Here is a 17069-nt window from a genome sequence, read left to right on the forward strand (position 1 = left end):
TGCGGCAGCCTATTCTTATCCTTATATCCTGTCTCTGACCCCTGTTGATTGTCACATGATATTTCCGGTCATAGCTAGGGACAAAGAACTGGTAGGCCAATCAGTTCGGTCAGATAAGGGTATTGATCGGTTGGCCTCTTAGGAGGAGGAAAGGCCCACTGATTACTAGCTAGCTAGCTAGCTGCCTATGCCTGAACACTTATGATCTGCTTGCCATTGGAGAAAGAAAAGCCCTTGCACTTGTGAGGGGCATTCCGGGTCTCCCAACCCCCAGCCTTATCATGCCGTTCCTCGAAAGGGACGGGTGTGATATCGGCCTAACATTCGAGCATTCTCTTCAACGCCAGATACCAGTGCTTTTATGCACAGCGTAACGAAGTGGAGATATATTCCTGCCCTCAGTATAATCCATTGATCACGAAAAGCAAACAGCCACAGAGTCGCACGCAGTTCAATTAGTAGTACTCCAAGGAACAGCAACAAAAACCAGTGTTCTATCAACACCACAAGCCATTTTGCTACGTTCTTAAGCTGCACTAACCTACTTTCAATGGGAAGAAGACAGTCCTCATCCATAGACTTACAAATGGCTTGCGTTCTGTCGCGAGGGAAGCCAAAACCCATCTAGACAGTATGTTAATCAAAATGAACAAAAAACACAGGAGTCAGTCAACCTTCTACGATGTGTCCCCACGCGTCCCTCGCTCATCGGTAGGAGGATCTCCATAGAAGAAGTATGGTAAGATAATAGAGTCCAATCAGTGCGTATTAGAGCGATCTACCTTCTTGTCCGATTACTTTTTCCATTAGTTAACGGAACAGCTTGCAATAATCTCTTCTACTCCCGGTCTCCACTAGAGACTATATATCCCACCACAGGACTTCAATTTGTTCAACACTGCTCCGTTATTCACCAAAGATGCCTTTACAGAATTGAACTGTCTACGGACCTCGAATAAGCATATATATCAAAGAAAGGTTTTATTCTATCTAATCAAATCTTCACTATACAGAGTGGGTTAAACGAGATCAAGTGAAGATACTATATATCCCTAGACAAAGAAACAACCTTCCAGAAGGTTGCGCGTATCAGTGATTAATCGGTCCTTGGGAGTAAATAGGGGCTATTGTTTCTACTATTGATACAATGGTAATGTGTACTGAGGGCTTTGCATAATGACAGTCAGCACATAGATGTACTATTATTTATTACCCTTAATAGTACCTTATCCAACACCCTTCAAATATAGTAAGTATTATGATAAAATATTTCGATTATCTAGCACCTGAAGTTCATTCGCAATGGGAATAAATACCATTTCCCCTTCATTGGTTAATTAGTCCCACTGTTCTAGATCTTATGGTTAGATGATGGCTTATCAGTCAGAACTTGTATAATATGGATCAAGCCGCTCCGCTGGTTGGGTATTGATTGCGTTGGGTTTATTATAGATTAAGCCCTGAGGAGTAGTGGATCGTGTTAATGGTCTTGAAAATGTTATTTGTGATTATGTGTTGCTATTTATCATTATATAGAATTTACTTACTTATTGCAGTGAGGCTACTACCAAGTAGATATATCCCCCCCCACGGGATACTGGCGTGCAAGGTAGAGATGTTATTTATATGCATAGTAAAGACTGTAGAGCTACGTGCTAGATAGGCTGACAAGCAAGGTTGTTATACAAGAATAAATGTTGTGTTGATAGACAGTCTGAGATTGAACAATGTATAAAGCCTTGCTGTGACTAATGAGCGAAAATCAATTTTAAAAATGGTAAGCAGAACATCATTGAGATAGCAGAGCACGCCTTCCTACTACGAAGGGCTTTACGCCCCACTAGGGTTGGTCACATTCGCCGGGGGACCCAGGACTCGAGGAGCAGACCGAAATGATTGTAGCACGTCATCTACCGGACCATACTTCGCAGCGCTTGCCCATGATCCCATGAAGCCAGCAGCACAGTAAGGTCCAGCCGGAGGGAAAACAAATGTGGATATGAACCCAGCGAACCAGAATCCAACTCCAGTCGACCAGCTCCATATGAATCTGCGGTCCGACCTCTCCCTGTCTGCATGATCTGTATCCAGGTTTCCAACATCTTGCAGTACGACGTGGCGTGGCACACGTACAAAATTAAACCAAGCATAGCAGGTGCCTTCGTCTGTATGACCTTTGATGATCAGCTTCCCGACTCCTTTGTCAATTACCATCCTTTCAAATATGGCAAAGGACCTTTTAGCCGGAACAAGCAAATGGAACTGCATGTTTTTCGCTTTCTGGGGATCCGTCTGGAATAGAGTCTGACGGTTTTGCCACATTAGGAGAAACACCGCCTCGATATCGGAACAGATTCCTGCAAACGATGCCGGAAGTGGATTCTCTCGCAACAAGTTCTTGAAGACGACATTAGCGCTGGTTGTTGGGTTATAAACATAAAACGCATGGCAGCCGACAGAGGCCTCCCCACCGGCGTCTCGAATCTCATTGTCAAGGAACCAGTAGATGAACGCCCCAAAGCCGTGGGTCTGCCATCCTTGGATCATTGCTGTTGTTTGCTGGCCCAGCTCATTGCGGATTTCGCTCAGTCGCAGCCCGATGATCTGGAGATCTTTCCCGACTCGCTCCGTGAGCTTGATGCCGACAAGGATGCACGCGGCCAAAGATATAGTGAATGCCGGCCCGGCGTTGAAGCCATTACTGGGAATACAAATCTCCCGGTATTCGTTTCCGGCCATGTTCCTGATTGCCTCTTCGTAGATTGCATCTTGCGCTTGTGCTGTTTTTTCAGAGGCGATGCGACTTGCTTCAGCTGCTTTTTTTTTGGCGGCTGCGGCTTGACGCGCTGTTCGGTCGGTCCATATGGATGAGGCTGATGGAATGACCGTTATAAGGATAGTAAGAAGAGTCGGTATTGGTCCTGATCCGAACATCTCGAGGATGGATTCCTCCGTCTGGTCAACGGAGCTAAATTGGGTGGTGTTGCGATTCTGCGGGAACTTACCATCATGAACTCACGCTTAGGGATATTAAATATGGCAAACTGTCGATATCACTCGGTGGCTCAGAGTCATGGTATCGCATTGACAGGATTGTTTCTGGAGAGATGATGCGGGGTTGAGAGATAAGTAGCAATGCTATATGCATGTGATAGTTAGACGCCACCCGTGGATGATTAAGCCTGGCTGCACTCACTATTATGCTGGGCTCCAATTAAGAATTGACTGTAAACTCCGGGTTCGTCTTCTGTGGGTAAATGCTGATATACAAGGACTGACTAGTGCCTAGCTATAGTTTTTAGTCGACTTGGTAAGTCGTGACATGCTTGGAGTAAATATTTATTTCTTGTGAGCACGGCAACTGGCGCGGTAATGAATCGGGAAGACTGACGACTTATCAAACGTTCAATGAATAAGTGGGGACTCGGTGCCAGGTTCCTGCAGGGCGGCAAGAACAGTTACCTCATTTGTCAAGGTCAACAAAAACGTCCATTTGAAAGGCTATATCACGATTTAGATATCCTAATTTAGATATTGAGCTTCTACATCATACAAAGCCAATTACATGTATCCTTACACATGGTACATACAGAGAGCTCTCGAGGAAAAGCATGCAATTTAGGTGCAGCCCAGATTGATCAGATTAACATAACATAATATCCATCGACCTCATGCTTAATTCTCGGCCCGGACCCGAAACCACCCTAATCTATATCCGGGATCGCTTCAAACTAACCATGGCGTGACACATCCATCATCCCCAGAATCTCTCCCACGCCATAACCCCAGTCATCAACTAAAATCATCTATCTCCCTATCATACCAACCCTCCCCGCATACAACGCAAAATGTCCCCCCCAACCCTCTTCACCATCCTCAAATCCTCCTCCATAGACCTCACCCCCTACGAAACCCTCTACAAACACTTCCACTCTCACCCCGAACTCTCCCGCCAAGAGAAATCCACCTCGCAAACCCTCGCCGCCCATCTCACCAACCTCCAAGTCTACGACCTCCACACCCAAATCGGCGGCCACGGCCTAGCAGGCGTCTTCCACAATGGACCCGGCAAAACCGTCCTCCTCCGCGCAGACATGGACGCTCTCCCCATCAAAGAACTAACCGGACTTCCCTACGCCAGCACCGCGACCATGCCTGATTCCTCGGGAATCGAAACCCCCGTGATGCATGCCTGCGGCCACGACATGCACATCACGTGCCTTTTAGCCGCCGCGGAAACCCTCGCCAAGATGCGGGATGAGTGGAGCGGAACGCTCATTGTGCTGTTCCAGCCGGATGAGGAGCGGGGCGGTGGCGCGCAGGCCATGGTCGATGATGGGTTGTACGATAGGATCCCAGTCCCGGATTACGTCCTCGGACAGCATGTGATGAGGATGAGGGCGGGGAGGGTGGGATCACGTGCTGGGGCGATCATGGCCGCGGCGGATAGTATGAAGATTACGGTGTTTGGGCGCGGGGGACATGGTTCGCAGCCGCATCAGACGGTTGATCCGGTGGTTCTGGCGGCGCATATTGTGATTCGGTTGCAGGGTATTGTGAGTCGGGAGGTGGATCCGAGTGAGTTGGCGGTTTTGACGGTGGGGAGTTTGCAGGCGGGACAGACGGAGAATGTGATTTCGGATCGGGCGGAGATTGGGGTGGATTTTCGGTCGGTGAGGGTTGGGGTTCGCGAGCGGATTATTGCGGCCATTAAGAGGATTGTTGAGGCCGAGTGTTTGGCTAGTGGGTCGCCCAGGCCGCCGGTGTTTACCCCGACGAGACGGTTTCCGCCGACGGTCAATGATGGGGATGTGGCGGGGAGAGTGGCGGGGGTGTTTGCGGGGCATTTTGAGGATTTTGATGATCATGTCCCGAGGACGAATGTGGCAGAGGACTTTTCGACTCTGGCGACGTGTAGGGACATTCCGAGTTGTTTTTGGTTGGTGGGCGGGATTGATCCCGAGGTGTGGGATAGGGCGCAGAGGGAGGGGCGTACGGAGGAGATTCCGGGGAATCACTCGGCGCTGTTTGCGCCGGTTGTTCAGCCGACCATGAGGGTTGGGGTGGATGCGTTGTGTTTGGGTGCGTTGACGTTTTTGAAGAAGTAATGCCTTGGGGTGGGGGGACAAGCCAAAGGCTTTATTTAGGGAGTAGAGGCTCAGTCTATAAGGGGCAGATGGGAGGTTACTAGACTACGGATGAGATCCAATGAACAGAATGGTATAGACATACAAGATGCCCGCACCCTACGCTGCCTACAGATATATCCCTGCATCCTCAGCCATTCTCCCGCATGGATAACACATTCCACTTCCCAAAACCAATTCGCAACTACTCAAAATGACACCCTCGTTGCTCTTAAATCCAATACAGTCTAATACAATGCAGTCTCGATATAGTATACAACTAAGCCTGGTCCGGTAGTGTATAGCATAACCAAATCCAGCTAGTGCAATTTTTATATTCCCCCCCACCCCAGTAACATGAATAGGAAAGTATAGATAGACACATCTTAACCCAGGGAATAGATAATCACTCACCTCTCGCTAAATCTTCTCCCGTGCATATGTATAGAGCTATTCTCCTTTCATTTAATCATAGGGTATATATAGCTAACTATGGAGAGAGAAGGTGGCCGGCTAAGTGTCTCTAAGATCTAGAATTAGGGTTGATTTGGAATGTACTTGATAGATTTAATTATTGAAATGGGAGCTACAGGGTACTGAGTAGATTTGCTGTTATAAAGCTGGACGGAAGCATAGACTTCCCTGGGATGGGACTGGTTGATCTCGGCTCGTGGCTAGCTGTCATACAGGGGGTCGGTCAGTCCTTTAGGTTTAAGATGGGAGAGGGCTTGGGCATGGGTTTATGTGGGGTGCGGGGTTTGGGGAGATTATATCGAGGTGATGATACACTATGCAGAAGCGGGAATGTTATAAGTTGCATATTGATTGAGTTGAGTTGTGGAATCGGACTACTGGGCAGTCATAGCATCACCAAAGCCTGGATGAATCGCGTTGCATGTACATCGCAACTCCTACCAATTCTATTTAACTAACAAATACTACTCATGAGAATAATTACAAATCATCAAAAAATCTCTTCATCGTCTCACCCAATTCCTTCGACTTCTCCCGAATCCGACTCTCATCCATAACGCCCTCTTCGCTGACGAACGCATCGACAAAATACAACGGGACCCATTCAAAGTAGGTGTTTTTCACTTCGACGGTTGAGGTATCCTCCTTCATGCTGTCTTCGAGCACCCGGGCCGCATTGACACCATCGTTGCGCCAGGCGCTGATCACCTCCATCGGGTCATTGTCTTCATAGCGGTCATCGTCGATCATGCTACTCGCGCAGTTGATCTTTTCGAGATCGCTGAGAACGGCGATCTGGGCGTTTGGGCTGACGTGCTTGGTGCAAAGCACGGCAGGTAATGATCCTGTTTTGTTGCTCACGCCTTTTGTGGGAGATATGCGATCGGCGCCTAGAAGGAGTAGGTCGACGTCGGCGGCTGCCAAGGCAGCGGATGCATCGGTGTAAATCTTGACCTTTAGATCTTTGCCAGGGGTGTCAATGAACCGTGATTTGTAGTTGGAGAGCAAGGATGAACCGATACTCGTTCCTTCGAACAACGGTCTTGATTCCAGAATCCGGAGTTCCAGCTTCCGAATATCCAGCGAAGCATACGCATCTAGTATGCTATCCCGGATTGTTGAACTCGCCGAGACAGTCAATATCGTAAGCTTGTCCAATGTTTCCCCGTGGTGTAGAAATCTAAATCGGAGATAATTTGCAAACGCATCCTTCACCTGCATGGCGCGGCTCTTCCGACTCGTTAGATGGTGATCGAGCATCGAAAGCACCCGTTCCCATTTATGCTCGGAGCTTGTTTCCTCGTCTTTGAGAATATCCTCCATCTCATCCAAGACAGAGAGCAGGGCATTCATAGTTGCTGCGCCCATGCTTTCTCGGCCGTTCTTGATGATATGCCATGCTGCCATGCGAGCTGTGTTCCACCACTCCTTGCTGTTTATCCCATTTTCGGTGAAGATGATGAAGTCCCGGAAGGCCATAAGCGCGATCGCGGTGAGCTCTTGCGCTCCGCTTTCATGGTCGTTACGGATGCGCTCTAGACCAAGTGATAGTGCCTTGCCTGCGCGCTCGCTCAAGTCGCCCTCGAACCAGACTCGTCGCAGAGAATCTTGTAGACGTGGGACAGTTTCCAGCTTTTCATCCTTGAGTACAGAGTATGGATCGTACCAGCCCCATCCCTCGTGTTCCCAGTCAATCTTGATGGCGCTTTCACCCGATCCTCCCTCCGATGGGTCCTTGAGCTTGAATGCAAACGGATGAACGGTCCATTCTCGATTGACGGATGGGTCTTCAAAGGTGAATGGCTTCCCGGTGCGCCAGAGAGTGAGGGAGGAATTATCGAGGGAGGTTTCTTCAGAGAGTTCGCGCCAGGCGGCTTCAAGCTCGGAGGAATCGCTGCGACTGACACTGCCGGATATCGGGGCGAGGTGGTGGCTGAATTGTTAGTATCGTATGGGGTAGTGCAGATAGTGAACGAACCTGTACGTCCGTACTTTCTCACTTCGTTTAAAGAGCGCGACCACTGGTTTCTCGCATGGACCTTTAGGGAAATTGAAAATAAACGAGGAAACGACAGAACGCTTCTCGAGATGTGATTGGTGCGGTTGTTCTTGGGTTGACATTTTGGTTACCGTGGATATGCAAAGCTGAGAGAAATATAGGTAAGCCTTCCGGCGAAGAAATATTTATAGGGTCACCGTCGTCTCTGTCAGTTCCCTGGAGAAACCCGAGGAATATAACGAACTGGTAGAGGAGTCAGATGATCGGGTGACTGCCGACAAATGAGGGGATTTTATCATGATCACATCACGCTATCGCTGCATCGCAGCATCGCAGACATCTTACGACCGATACTGTCGCTGATATAGGCTGACTCATGTTCAATAGCCTGCTCTCGGCCTTCTCGTGCTTATCTTGACAAAGAACGAGATCTGACTTGACGTTCGAGAAGAATTGTCCGGGGAATAAGAAATGCCGTCCACCGCCGGAGGTAGCACAGCCATGACGTCAACATTCGTCAGGCGGTCGTATACAACAATGTCCGGGATAAAGCTCAACTTTTGGATTGTAACATTGTAGCAATTAACATCATCGTCGGAATAACAGAATCTCAAAATGCCGTCTTATCCAGGATCCTGCTTCTGTCACAACATCACATACAATCTCTCCCTTTCCTCCCCGGATGATGCCCGCACTTCCCTCTGTCACTGTGGTAGCTGCAAGGTTAGATATTCACGATCGACTTGCTTAATTCGTTACAAGCTGTGCCATTGGCTAACAAGTAAATAGAAAGCCTTCGGAACAAACTATGGTCTAACCGCCAAGGTCCCCAAAGATTCCCTGCACATCACCTCCGGAAACCCCAAAGAATACGTGGGAGACAATGGGTCGGGGAGTATGATCCATCGGGAGTTTTGTGGGGATTGCGGGAGCTTTATCTGCGAGTATGGGGTAGGTTTCTACAACGGATTCAGGCTCCTTGGTATGCTAACGATCGAAGGATGCTGTCAAAAATGACTTTCGGTATATTTGTGTCGGGTCACTGGATGATCCAGAGGTGTTGCCACCCAAGGGAGAATTCTTCTGTCAGACTCGCGTGGGTTGGATGCCTGAGATTCCGGGTGAGTGACTTTTATTTGGTTATGGTGGTTGTGCTAATTTGATTGGTAGATGTCTTTCATAAGAAACAGATTAAAGAGTGATGGTTTGCTCCTGTCTCGAATCTAGCCTGTTAGAGTTGTTCGATTGGATCTTCATGTATACTAGATCAGCTAGCCAATTCCGTCACACTCTTGATCACCATGTCAGGGGTTATTAGTTTTTCCTGAATATGAAGCGCATTCAAGTAGTCGTTGCTATCGACACGCCGGAAGCCATCCTCCAAGGTCTTCTCGATTCCTGCAATAACATGTCGTCGAGCGACTCGCTCTCGGGCTTCCTGTACGTCTGCGTCGACAAATATGCGGTAGTCGACAAGTTGCGAAACATCGCGCCAGTTTTCTTCGTTGAGGAGGAGATAGTTGCCTTCGAGGATTATAATCGAGGCATCACTCGTGATAGCAATCCCATTCTCGACTGGGTCCTTAGCCTCGTGGTCGAACGAGGGTGCATAGATAATGGCCGGGTCAGACGAGCTCCCTGAGGTCAGTGGAGTAGAATCTGCCCATTGTCGTAGTTTTTGAACGAACGCAACAAAACGTGCTGCATCGAATGTCCATGGGGCACCGCGACGGATGTATGCCTCCTCTCGGTTCGGAAGACTGTCCAAGGTTGCTCGCGACAAATGGAAGCCGTCCATGGAGACGAGGGCGATTTGATTTGGTGATTCGATCCTGAGATGTTGGGCGACAGCTGCAGCCGTAGTTGTTTTTCCTGAACCTGGAATGCCGGCTATGGCCACTAGAAGTCGCTTCTTGTTATTATTTTGTGCTTTTTGCTGGATTGCATTCGCGATTCGGATGTATTCTGCGTTCATCTGTTTGTATCTCAGTCAACTTGAAGTGTTAATGGCAGAGGGTGAAGCCCATTGTCAACTTACCTTGACAAGATTTCATTTTATTCTAATATAGAAATCGAGTGAAAATTTATTGCGATTAAGTAGGTGCTACACCCCGGATATCTGCTATCAAGTTGCGGGGGTATCGGCTGACAGTGCTCCGACGACACTTTCCATGGCGCATGGTGGACACGGATATCCGAGGTAATCTGATTCATGTGGCACAATAAATGACTATTGAATCCCAGCAATTGGTACATTCTCTGCCGTTATGCATACCTTCGAGCCGGGTCTCCGCCATGGAAGATGGCAAACGCATGTCGAGCCATACCACATGTGTCCGAACCGGATGGCTGGCAAGCAGGTCTAATTCTCCGCCGCGCGTGTGCCAATCATTCGTCAGCCTTATGCTCGAGTTCTTCGCGTGTGGGAACGACTAGACGTTAAGCTATCCTATCTAAGGCACCCTTATCGATCGGGTATCTATCGTGGTAAGAGCAATAACTTCGTATATATTGAGTCTCTTCATTCGTTATTCGTTCAATCAGTTCGCCAGTAAACTTGGCGAGGAATTTACGACCTCCAAGTGGGCGGAACGCGCTTTGGTCGATCGCTTGGTTGACCTCCGAGGGGGCGACACATAAAAGCACAAGATCTGCTGATCCAGGCAATGCGAGCATCGCGGTTTCTGCTGATCGCAGACAGCTCCCCAGGTTTGGCAAGCCTTGCAGGGATGGCTGTGCTTGGACTGTTCCTGCAGTCCGGTATCATTTTCACCTCCAGAGGTTCTTGTAGTGCCATGGCCGTTGGGTTTGGAAGCACAATTTGTGCCCCGAGAGCGATTTGCGGGATCCGCCAGGGCATCGTGGGTCTCCGAGCCGGCGATCATCCACACCGACCAGAACCATTGTGAAAAGCGCTTCAGGAAGCATTCTCCCCCCATCTGGTTGTTCCGAGCCAGCTCGTGGCTCACCGACTCCCCAATAGGCCGAGCTACCGTGTCCGACATGGCGTCTGTTGTTTTCGTTCGCTGATGGTGCCACTTCGACTGGTGTGTGCTAGAGTGGGGTACTAATCTAATCTAGAGATCGTTAGCCTATTTGTCCAACGTGATGATGGCGGTGAATTTGAGTTGAAATTTCGAGTGCATACCTGAGCATCCCTTATGGTGAAAAAGATGAGTCCAGTCACTGCTCAAACCATTCCCGGTCGATAGGGATCTCGAGAATAAATAGGTAAATCACTCTGGCACTGCAAAAGCGTACCCGCGCAATCTGCTACCGACGAAATCTTTCCATAGGGTGAAAGCGGAAGAAAGAGGGAGGCTGGAGACTTTTGACAGCAAAGTCCGCGAGAAAGAGAACATAACAAGGCGAAGGAGAAGGGATCCGAGCATTTATAAACCCCGCGCCATCGGAATGCCAGCACACGGTCCTCCATGGCACGGGGCAAGACTCGGTGTCGCCCCTGTCATTGGACCTGGCCATCCAAGTCGCATGGGATCGTCGTTACGTCACAATAAATGGTGACACGGTTCGTCGCTTTGTTGTTCACCTTCCTCGAAACCATCCTTGTCAGGGCCCAATAATTGGTCTCGGCTATGGGAAATCCTGGCAAATGCCTCAAAGGACAATTGTCTTTATTGTGTGGTCCATGCCAAGTTTTCATTCGACTTTCATTGAAGATTCGGAACTCGGAAGATAACCTGATTGACAACGCGATTTGTCGGGCGACGGGGTCGGTGATTAACTCCACCGTCATCCAGGTACACAGTACATCCACTGACTCAACGGCTGACCGTCTGACATTGCAGAGACAGCTGGTCCGATCGGCCCCTTGCATTATGCCTATTCCCTATTTTTCCTAGCCTTCCGAGCAAAGGGAATCAGATGCTGAGTAGCGAGCTTAAGAGTCTGCAATCCGATTCTTTTGCATCAGTTGCATGCAAGTATATAATTAGACTGGAGATGTGCCTGGGCCGGGCCAGCCGTGAGGCTGCCCAACAGTCGCATACATGGACGGACTATCAGGCGACCACCATACGTGTCCTCACATACTTATTAAAGCTCACTGTTCGTTTAGATAATACAGGCGTTTCTTCCACAGTATAACTCAAATGCCATCCACTGTTGGTCTAACCTTCTCGATTAGTTCAACAAACCGTCGAGCGAGAGATAATCGCTCGTCAACATCGGTTTGCCTGTGCCGAATAACCCATTCACTAGTTCTCAAATATTGTTCTCGAAAGTCGCTCCATAACTTGCTCTGCGGTCGAGGATAAAACGGGTCATTGCGCCAATAAGCAGCGACAGCTTGCTCGACCCCATCCTGATCCATGGACATAGACCGACACAGATCAAAGTCCAGCATCCACATGGTATGTTCACCGAGTACATTAACAATTACGTTCGTGCCATCTCCTTCGTATGGAGGTGGGGGAGCGAGGACAAATTCGATATCATTCCCATCAACCTCACCAACCCAATGTAAAGTGGCTAATGCTTCGGCCATCATACGCGCATAGCGCTGCATATCATCAGTAGATATACCAATATCCTCCATCTGATCTTCATGTAGTGGATAGTTTCGCAACGAAAATGCTGCAAATCTCGAGGTTCCGTGAATCTCAGTCCTCTGTGTTCGTCTCCTACCCAGGTATGGTCGGATGAGACAATCCTTGTTATTAGCGCTTTTCAGTATCTCTGTCTGTATCTTCGGATTGCAGTATCTTTCCACCAGAAGCTCTCTGCTCGTTTCTGGGAATGGTGGGATGCGTTCCGAAACGATGACATTGCAGGGTGAGTATTGCGAGGGAAACAGGGAGAGATTCTTCGTCCACCATGGGTCGCTTGGGGTGATGAATCGATGACATTTCGGGATCTGAACTTGGGGAAATGTGTTCGTCTGATATGTATTGGATTCTTGGGTTTTGAGGTTCGATAGTTGGGAGAAGCTGTCAAAAGCTCGCTGGTGCATGGTGTAGTCATTAGCTAGAGACCTGTCTGGGCCACCATCCTCTCGCTTGAAGGCTATACGGTCTTCTGGGAGAGCCCAGACTGTGCCGCAGAATCCTGCTCCGATGCAGTGATATCTCGAAGTTGTTTGATGATTATTCATTGTTGGGATACGTGTTGGGAGGATGAGGGGAAGAGAGATGACGAGTGGGCATCTGGACTTGTGTAACGCTCTGACGTCACGCTGAGACCTGCCAATATTACCAGGAGTAGTGATGATTGCACTGATGGTCGACTAGACTGAACGAAATATAACAGTCCTGATGGACAACGATCATCACATGAAGCAGCACTACTAGTCCATTGCCAACTCCCTTCTAACAAAATATTCACGCAACGAATATATCAAGCCCGGGTGGTCTAGTGGTATGATTCTCGCTTAGGGATGGCTTCTGCCTACAAACCCAAGCATATCTGCGAGAGGTCCCGCGTTCGATCCGCGGCTCGGGCCTTGACATTTCTTTTTTTGCTTTTTTTCCCCTCACTACAAAAACAAACAAACAAAGAGAGAGAGAGATAAGTAAAATGATGAGATTGCTCGTTTCTTATTATTCAGCAATGTCACTACTACATCTGGAATGAACAGACTCATCTGTTCAAATGCACTCAATCCCTCACGTGTCCTCCCAAAATCGGTTCCTTACGTACTGTACTCAAAGCCAAACCAGCAAGCTCTTTCTGCATCAGCAACTAGCGCCCACCTTCTCAGCATCAACAATGGCTCCTCCCAATCCTAGAAATTTGCCTCCAGCCCTGGCAACAATTCCCAGGTTCCCTCAGCGCCTTAAAGTCTCCCTAGGGACTGAAACTAGGTTTAGCGGTACCTTATCCGGTCACCCGCACCATGAATCCTGTTATTCCAACCAAGGACATTTTCCCACCCAGAGTGAATGCAAGCTTCGACCAAAAAGCACGTCCCCCCTTGCAAACTTTACCACTGATCCAATGGCTCGGTCTCTGGTCTCGTGTACCCCGCGCCATTACCCCGGGTTGGGGAATTATCTGATGTCAAGACTAGGGGGAATTGATGGACCGGTGGGGTTATTTATACTTGGTGAGATGGCGAATATCACTACGTAGGATCACACACTCTTTATACTATCTATCTATCTATAACTTCTTATTGGAAGATACAATATACATTTTATATCTACGAAGCGAAGAGGCATATTTGCCGTCGAAACAGTCATGGCAACGTCAGAAAAAGAAAAACTGGGCTTCACTGTTGAAGTTGAACAGGCTGAGGGCCCGCCCGATCAACGAACTTCTCCGAAGGCGCAGGACCTTGTTGAAGAGGTTCCTGATATGCAGGATTCGCCGAGTTTGATTGAAACAATTGGGTATTTGCTTTCGATTCAGGATGGGTGTATGTATTCTGTTGGTGAGATGTGATTTGGAGAGATGATAGATAGATGGCTGATTTGGTTGCAGATGGGCCGCCGGATTCGACATGGGATGTGGATGATTGGGATTGATTTTGTGTTTCTTTTTTGGGTGTTGGTGTGTGGTATGTCTGGCTTTTGTGTTCTTGATGGCGATGATCGTCAATCCGTTATAATCTGGGCTGAATGGAGTTTAAAGGTCCGGTGTTGATTGACTATTGCTACTTTAATGCATGGAATGATGCTCACATGACGGGTTTGCTGTTTAAGGTAGTGGACAACCATAAGATTGTCGCGTACTAAATAGTCTCTTACCGTAATTGACTATATCTCGCGAATGTCCAGTTTCAACCCCGAAACAACAGGGTTTAGCTCTCGCTGATGTCAGAATGCCGGTGGCAACTATAAGCGGATCCTATGGATATAAGTCATGAGGTCTTACAGGAATAACAGTGACATGAACAACAGCCATTTGTCTCGTTGACATCCGTCTCTCCTGTTACATATAAATGACTAAGACACGTCCCACAATGTCCGAACCCGATACCCAAATGCCGACGCACGCCCCCAATCAACCAGCAAGTGAAAAAGTATCCTTAATGGATGTCTTGAACTTCAGTAGTGCGGCTTCGAGGATTGTTACTCAGGAGTTTGGGTTTAACTATAACCCGGATACGGAGGATGATAATAATCCATCGGATGGTGTGTATTACTCTCTGGGCGAGTGGTGTTGGTTAGTAACTGATGTTTGTGTAGATGATGATCATGCATTGATATTTGATAACCCTTTTGGGAGTACTATGGACTCGGAAGATGAGGATCATCTCTAGTTGGTTGTCATGGGGTAGGAGGAAGGAGGAAGGATGAGCTGCGGGGGTGATATACCATATTTTGGCGTCAATCAAGATTATGTAGAGTATCTACAGAGTAGATAGTCATTTAATGTTGACCAGTATTGCATGATCATGCTTTGTTTTCCCAGACATCAAGGAGGAATTCCCTCATTTCAAGGGGCTTCAGATCTGGAAACCTCGTATTCATGCGCTCTTTCGGCAGGTCAAAGGCTCCGGCGATAGTGAGTCGGCTCACCAACGCGGCCGTCTCCCGGGTCTCTTCATCAGAAGTCCCAGGGTGGGATGAAGGGATTGTAACATCTCCTTCTTTGATCTTCTCGACGCTGTCATATACCACCTCGAATTTCTTGCCTGTTTTCGTTAGCCTAGCCCCTTAAGCATGTCGTAAATTACATACCTCGGACCTGCTCAGCAAGCTCAAGGAGCTCATTATAGGTAATCTCATCACCCACAAACACACTAAACTCAGGCCACTCCTCAAGATCCAGAAGCTTCACAATAAACGCCGCCATATCGTACGAGTAAGTGACGCTCATCCTATCATTGCCATCACCGGGAATGGCCGCCCAGCAATTAGCTACATCGATTCCGATCACGCATGGCTGAAGGTTGGTCCGCACATTGGGCATTCCCCAATAGTCCATGAAGATCCCAGGTGTGACCCGGGTATATTTCAGGCTACTTTTATGCAGCAATTCGGCCGCTGCGAGCCAGTATTTTATACTGGGGTCGACGGATAGGATACTATTTGATCAGTGAGCTTGCATTTGGCTCGGAGTGGGCGGACATACATACTCCTTGGTCTGGATAAACGAGTATTCACTTGGGATAAATGTCTTAGTTGCAGTGGACTTTTCAGCAGCCTGGATCAGGTTCAATTGGCTTTGGCTGGTTTCATCCGAGTAGATACTAATGGCGGAGATGATTGTGCGGATGGCGTGCTTGTCGAGTACTTGAGCAACGGAGTCGACGTCATTGTAGTTTATCTGCACTTGCCGCGTCTTTAAAAGGGCAGGGTCCTCCTTGGGGCTCTGATTGTTCGAGTGTAAGTTGCTGAATATGGGTTGTGGAGGGGGGTCGTACACCGCGAGTTAAGACGATAACCTGATATTTGTCTTCTTGTAACAATGTCTCGACGATTGTCTTTCCTACTCCGCCGGTACCACCAGCTACCGCGATTGTGGTCATCTTGATGCTGTTTGTTTGAGACAACACGTGGTTTGTGTTGTGTTTTGGTGTAAAGAAGGGTGCTGGATATGCCTGCATTCGCCGTGGACATCCGGCTTGGTAGGATCGGACCCTGTGGCTCGGCTGACCCACCGCGCAGGTGGGGCATGTTTTTCCAGGAGGCAGTCCATGGATGTTCTGCTTGATACCGGTTCTATAGTAAGTACCTACTGCTAAATGTGGTCAGTCCAGGTGACGTGTGTCCGGGAGAATCTTTTCCTCGTCTGCGAGACAATGTGAATTTACACAGCCATTCTCGGGCTTGAGGGTGGGGTCCTTGACGGCATGTAGGACAAGGGATTGACCATGAACATGTGCTCGGTATCATTGCTCCTCGGCTGTCATGTGTTTGGCTGGACATTCCCTTGTGGTTACGCATTATGTTGCAGGTGCAACTGGTCCTGTGATTCTTGTTGAATGGGAATGGATGGTTGAACACGTCTGAATATATATCCCTGAATCAATACTCAGCATATAGATGAGTAATAGATGGGTCTATGAGATAAACAAAGACAGGCGTCAAGAGACTACTAAACAGAGCAGAATATGAGCGGAATCTGAATAATGTGGAAGACTGGCCTAGTTGTTGGTTAATATTCTCGTAGCGACAGCTCTGATGGACTCTTCTAGCAGTGGTTGATAAAATCAAAACTGCGGCAGCTTCCATAACAAGTCCTCGATGGTCTAACGGTCATGATTTCCGCTTGTCAATCCCACACGGGAACAAGCGCGGGAGACCTGGGTTCGACTCCCAGTCGGGGAGATTTCTTTTTTCTCTTTTATTTTTCTGTTTATTTATCCTGGCATTTCTCAGTTTATTTTGTTACCTCAATCCTATGTATACAGCAGCAATGATGTGTAACCCATACAATTGCAACGCTCCTATCCCCTACAGGTTGGATATGATCACTGCATTCTCTTTCCGGGGTTGGACCACGGCCCCGGGGAAACGCATGCCCGGCCTGCCTGGGGAAACACATTAGTCCCGGACTTAGTG

At 48.3% G+C, this 17069-nt stretch overlaps 10 protein-coding genes and 2 non-coding genes across 12 annotated transcripts; 6 read left to right on the plus strand and 6 right to left on the minus strand.

Moving 5' to 3' along the window:
- Nucleotides 1-1714: 1714 nt before the first annotated feature.
- BO94DRAFT_515153 (uncharacterized protein) lies at nt 1715-3084 on the minus strand. Its single transcript, XM_025609907.1, has 2 exons — nt 3006-3084; nt 1715-2949 (listed from the first exon to the last, which is right to left on the minus strand). Exons 1-2 carry the CDS (start codon nt 3009-3011, stop codon nt 1831-1833), a joined length of 1125 nt encoding a protein of 374 aa, XP_025468538.1. The 5' UTR covers nt 3012-3084; the 3' UTR covers nt 1715-1830.
- A 711-nt stretch (nt 3085-3795) lies between these two features.
- Nucleotides 3796-5235, plus strand: BO94DRAFT_534403 (M20 family metallopeptidase). The gene has a single exon (XM_025611540.1). It carries the CDS (start codon nt 3849-3851, stop codon nt 5106-5108), a length of 1260 nt encoding a protein of 419 aa, XP_025468539.1. The 5' UTR covers nt 3796-3848; the 3' UTR covers nt 5109-5235.
- Nucleotides 5236-6037: 802 nt separating this feature from the next.
- BO94DRAFT_534404 (translation initiation factor eIF-2B subunit family protein) lies at nt 6038-7755 on the minus strand. Its single transcript, XM_025611541.1, has 2 exons — nt 7579-7755; nt 6038-7533 (listed from the first exon to the last, which is right to left on the minus strand). Exons 1-2 carry the CDS (start codon nt 7719-7721, stop codon nt 6081-6083), a joined length of 1596 nt encoding a protein of 531 aa, XP_025468540.1. The 5' UTR covers nt 7722-7755; the 3' UTR covers nt 6038-6080.
- A 274-nt stretch (nt 7756-8029) lies between these two features.
- BO94DRAFT_534405 (GFA family protein) lies at nt 8030-8936 on the plus strand. Its single transcript, XM_025611542.1, has 4 exons — nt 8030-8322; nt 8389-8550; nt 8600-8720; nt 8770-8936. The coding sequence occupies exons 1-4, from the start codon at nt 8215-8217 to the stop codon at nt 8799-8801; spliced, it is 423 nt and encodes a 140-aa protein (XP_025468541.1). The 5' UTR covers nt 8030-8214; the 3' UTR covers nt 8802-8936.
- BO94DRAFT_42787 (phosphoribulokinase/uridine kinase family protein) lies at nt 8815-9896 on the minus strand. The gene is made up of 2 exons (XM_025607462.1): nt 9638-9896; nt 8815-9564 (listed from the first exon to the last, which is right to left on the minus strand). The coding sequence occupies exons 1-2, from the start codon at nt 9651-9653 to the stop codon at nt 8867-8869; spliced, it is 714 nt and encodes a 237-aa protein (XP_025468542.1). The 5' UTR covers nt 9654-9896; the 3' UTR covers nt 8815-8866.
- Nucleotides 9897-10910, minus strand: BO94DRAFT_42786 (uncharacterized protein). The gene is made up of 2 exons (XM_025607461.1): nt 10748-10910; nt 9897-10671 (listed from the first exon to the last, which is right to left on the minus strand). Exons 1-2 carry the CDS (start codon nt 10753-10755, stop codon nt 10140-10142), a joined length of 540 nt encoding a protein of 179 aa, XP_025468543.1. The 5' UTR covers nt 10756-10910; the 3' UTR covers nt 9897-10139.
- A 496-nt stretch (nt 10911-11406) lies between these two features.
- Nucleotides 11407-12590, minus strand: BO94DRAFT_534407 (zinc finger protein). The gene has a single exon (XM_025611543.1). The coding sequence runs from the start codon at nt 12569-12571 to the stop codon at nt 11708-11710; it is 864 nt and encodes a 287-aa protein (XP_025468544.1). The 5' UTR covers nt 12572-12590; the 3' UTR covers nt 11407-11707.
- A 368-nt stretch (nt 12591-12958) lies between these two features.
- On the plus strand, nt 12959-13060 carry BO94DRAFT_t140. Its single transcript has one exon. It is a non-coding gene; the product is annotated as a tRNA-Pro (tRNA).
- A 737-nt stretch (nt 13061-13797) lies between these two features.
- Nucleotides 13798-14084, plus strand: BO94DRAFT_584878 (uncharacterized protein; the record flags this gene model as incomplete). The annotated part of the gene is made up of 2 exons (XM_025615658.1): nt 13798-13975; nt 14041-14084. 2 exons carry the CDS (start codon nt 13798-13800, stop codon nt 14082-14084), a joined length of 222 nt encoding a protein of 73 aa, XP_025468545.1.
- Nucleotides 14085-14426: 342 nt separating this feature from the next.
- Nucleotides 14427-14887, plus strand: BO94DRAFT_42936 (uncharacterized protein). Its single transcript, XM_025607471.1, has one exon. It carries the CDS (start codon nt 14501-14503, stop codon nt 14819-14821), a length of 321 nt encoding a protein of 106 aa, XP_025468546.1. The 5' UTR covers nt 14427-14500; the 3' UTR covers nt 14822-14887.
- On the minus strand, nt 14634-16101 carry BO94DRAFT_623615 (uncharacterized protein). The gene is made up of 5 exons (XM_025617163.1): nt 15929-16101; nt 15641-15876; nt 15243-15589; nt 14877-15196; nt 14634-14707 (listed from the first exon to the last, which is right to left on the minus strand). Exons 1-4 carry the CDS (start codon nt 16031-16033, stop codon nt 14955-14957), a joined length of 930 nt encoding a protein of 309 aa, XP_025468547.1. The 5' UTR covers nt 16034-16101; the 3' UTR covers nt 14634-14707; nt 14877-14954.
- Nucleotides 16102-16745: 644 nt separating this feature from the next.
- On the plus strand, nt 16746-16835 carry BO94DRAFT_t141. The gene has a single exon. It is a non-coding gene; the product is annotated as a tRNA-Asp (tRNA).
- The last annotated feature ends 234 nt before the right edge of the window (nt 16836-17069 follow it).

This window comes from Aspergillus sclerotioniger (genome assembly GCF_003184525.1).
Source record: "Aspergillus sclerotioniger CBS 115572 chromosome Unknown BO94scaffold_11, whole genome shotgun sequence".
NCBI lineage: Eukaryota > Fungi > Ascomycota > Eurotiomycetes > Eurotiales > Aspergillaceae > Aspergillus > Aspergillus sclerotioniger.

Bases quoted from the DNA above. Each gene is read 5' to 3' on its own strand.
- BO94DRAFT_534403 (XM_025611540.1), top strand. From the start codon at position 3,849: ATGTCCCCCCCAACCCTCTTCACCATCCTCAAATCCTCCTCCATAGAC.
- BO94DRAFT_534404 (XM_025611541.1), bottom strand. From the start codon at position 7,721: ATGTCAACCCAAGAACAACCGCACCAATCACATCTCGAGAAGCGTTCT. The intron at 7,534-7,578 runs GTTCGTTCACTA...CTAACAATTCAG, and splicing joins GAGAAAGTACGGACGTACAG to CCACCACCTCGCCCCGATAT.
- BO94DRAFT_534405 (XM_025611542.1), top strand. From the start codon at position 8,215: ATGCCGTCTTATCCAGGATCCTGCTTCTGTCACAACATCACATACAAT. The intron at 8,323-8,388 runs GTTAGATATTCA...ACAAGTAAATAG, and splicing joins GTCACTGTGGTAGCTGCAAG to AAAGCCTTCGGAACAAACTA. The intron at 8,721-8,769 runs GTGAGTGACTTT...TTTGATTGGTAG, and splicing joins TTGGATGCCTGAGATTCCGG to ATGTCTTTCATAAGAAACAG.
- BO94DRAFT_534407 (XM_025611543.1), bottom strand. From the start codon at position 12,571: ATGCACCAGCGAGCTTTTGACAGCTTCTCCCAACTATCGAACCTCAAA.
- BO94DRAFT_42936 (XM_025607471.1), top strand. From the start codon at position 14,501: ATGACTAAGACACGTCCCACAATGTCCGAACCCGATACCCAAATGCCG.
- BO94DRAFT_623615 (XM_025617163.1), bottom strand. From the start codon at position 16,033: ATGACCACAATCGCGGTAGCTGGTGGTACCGGCGGAGTAGGAAAGACA. The intron at 15,590-15,640 runs GTATGTATGTCC...CTGATCAAATAG, and splicing joins TCGTTTATCCAGACCAAGGA to TATCCTATCCGTCGACCCCA. The intron at 15,197-15,242 runs GTATGTAATTTA...TAACGAAAACAG, and splicing joins GCTTGCTGAGCAGGTCCGAG to GCAAGAAATTCGAGGTGGTA.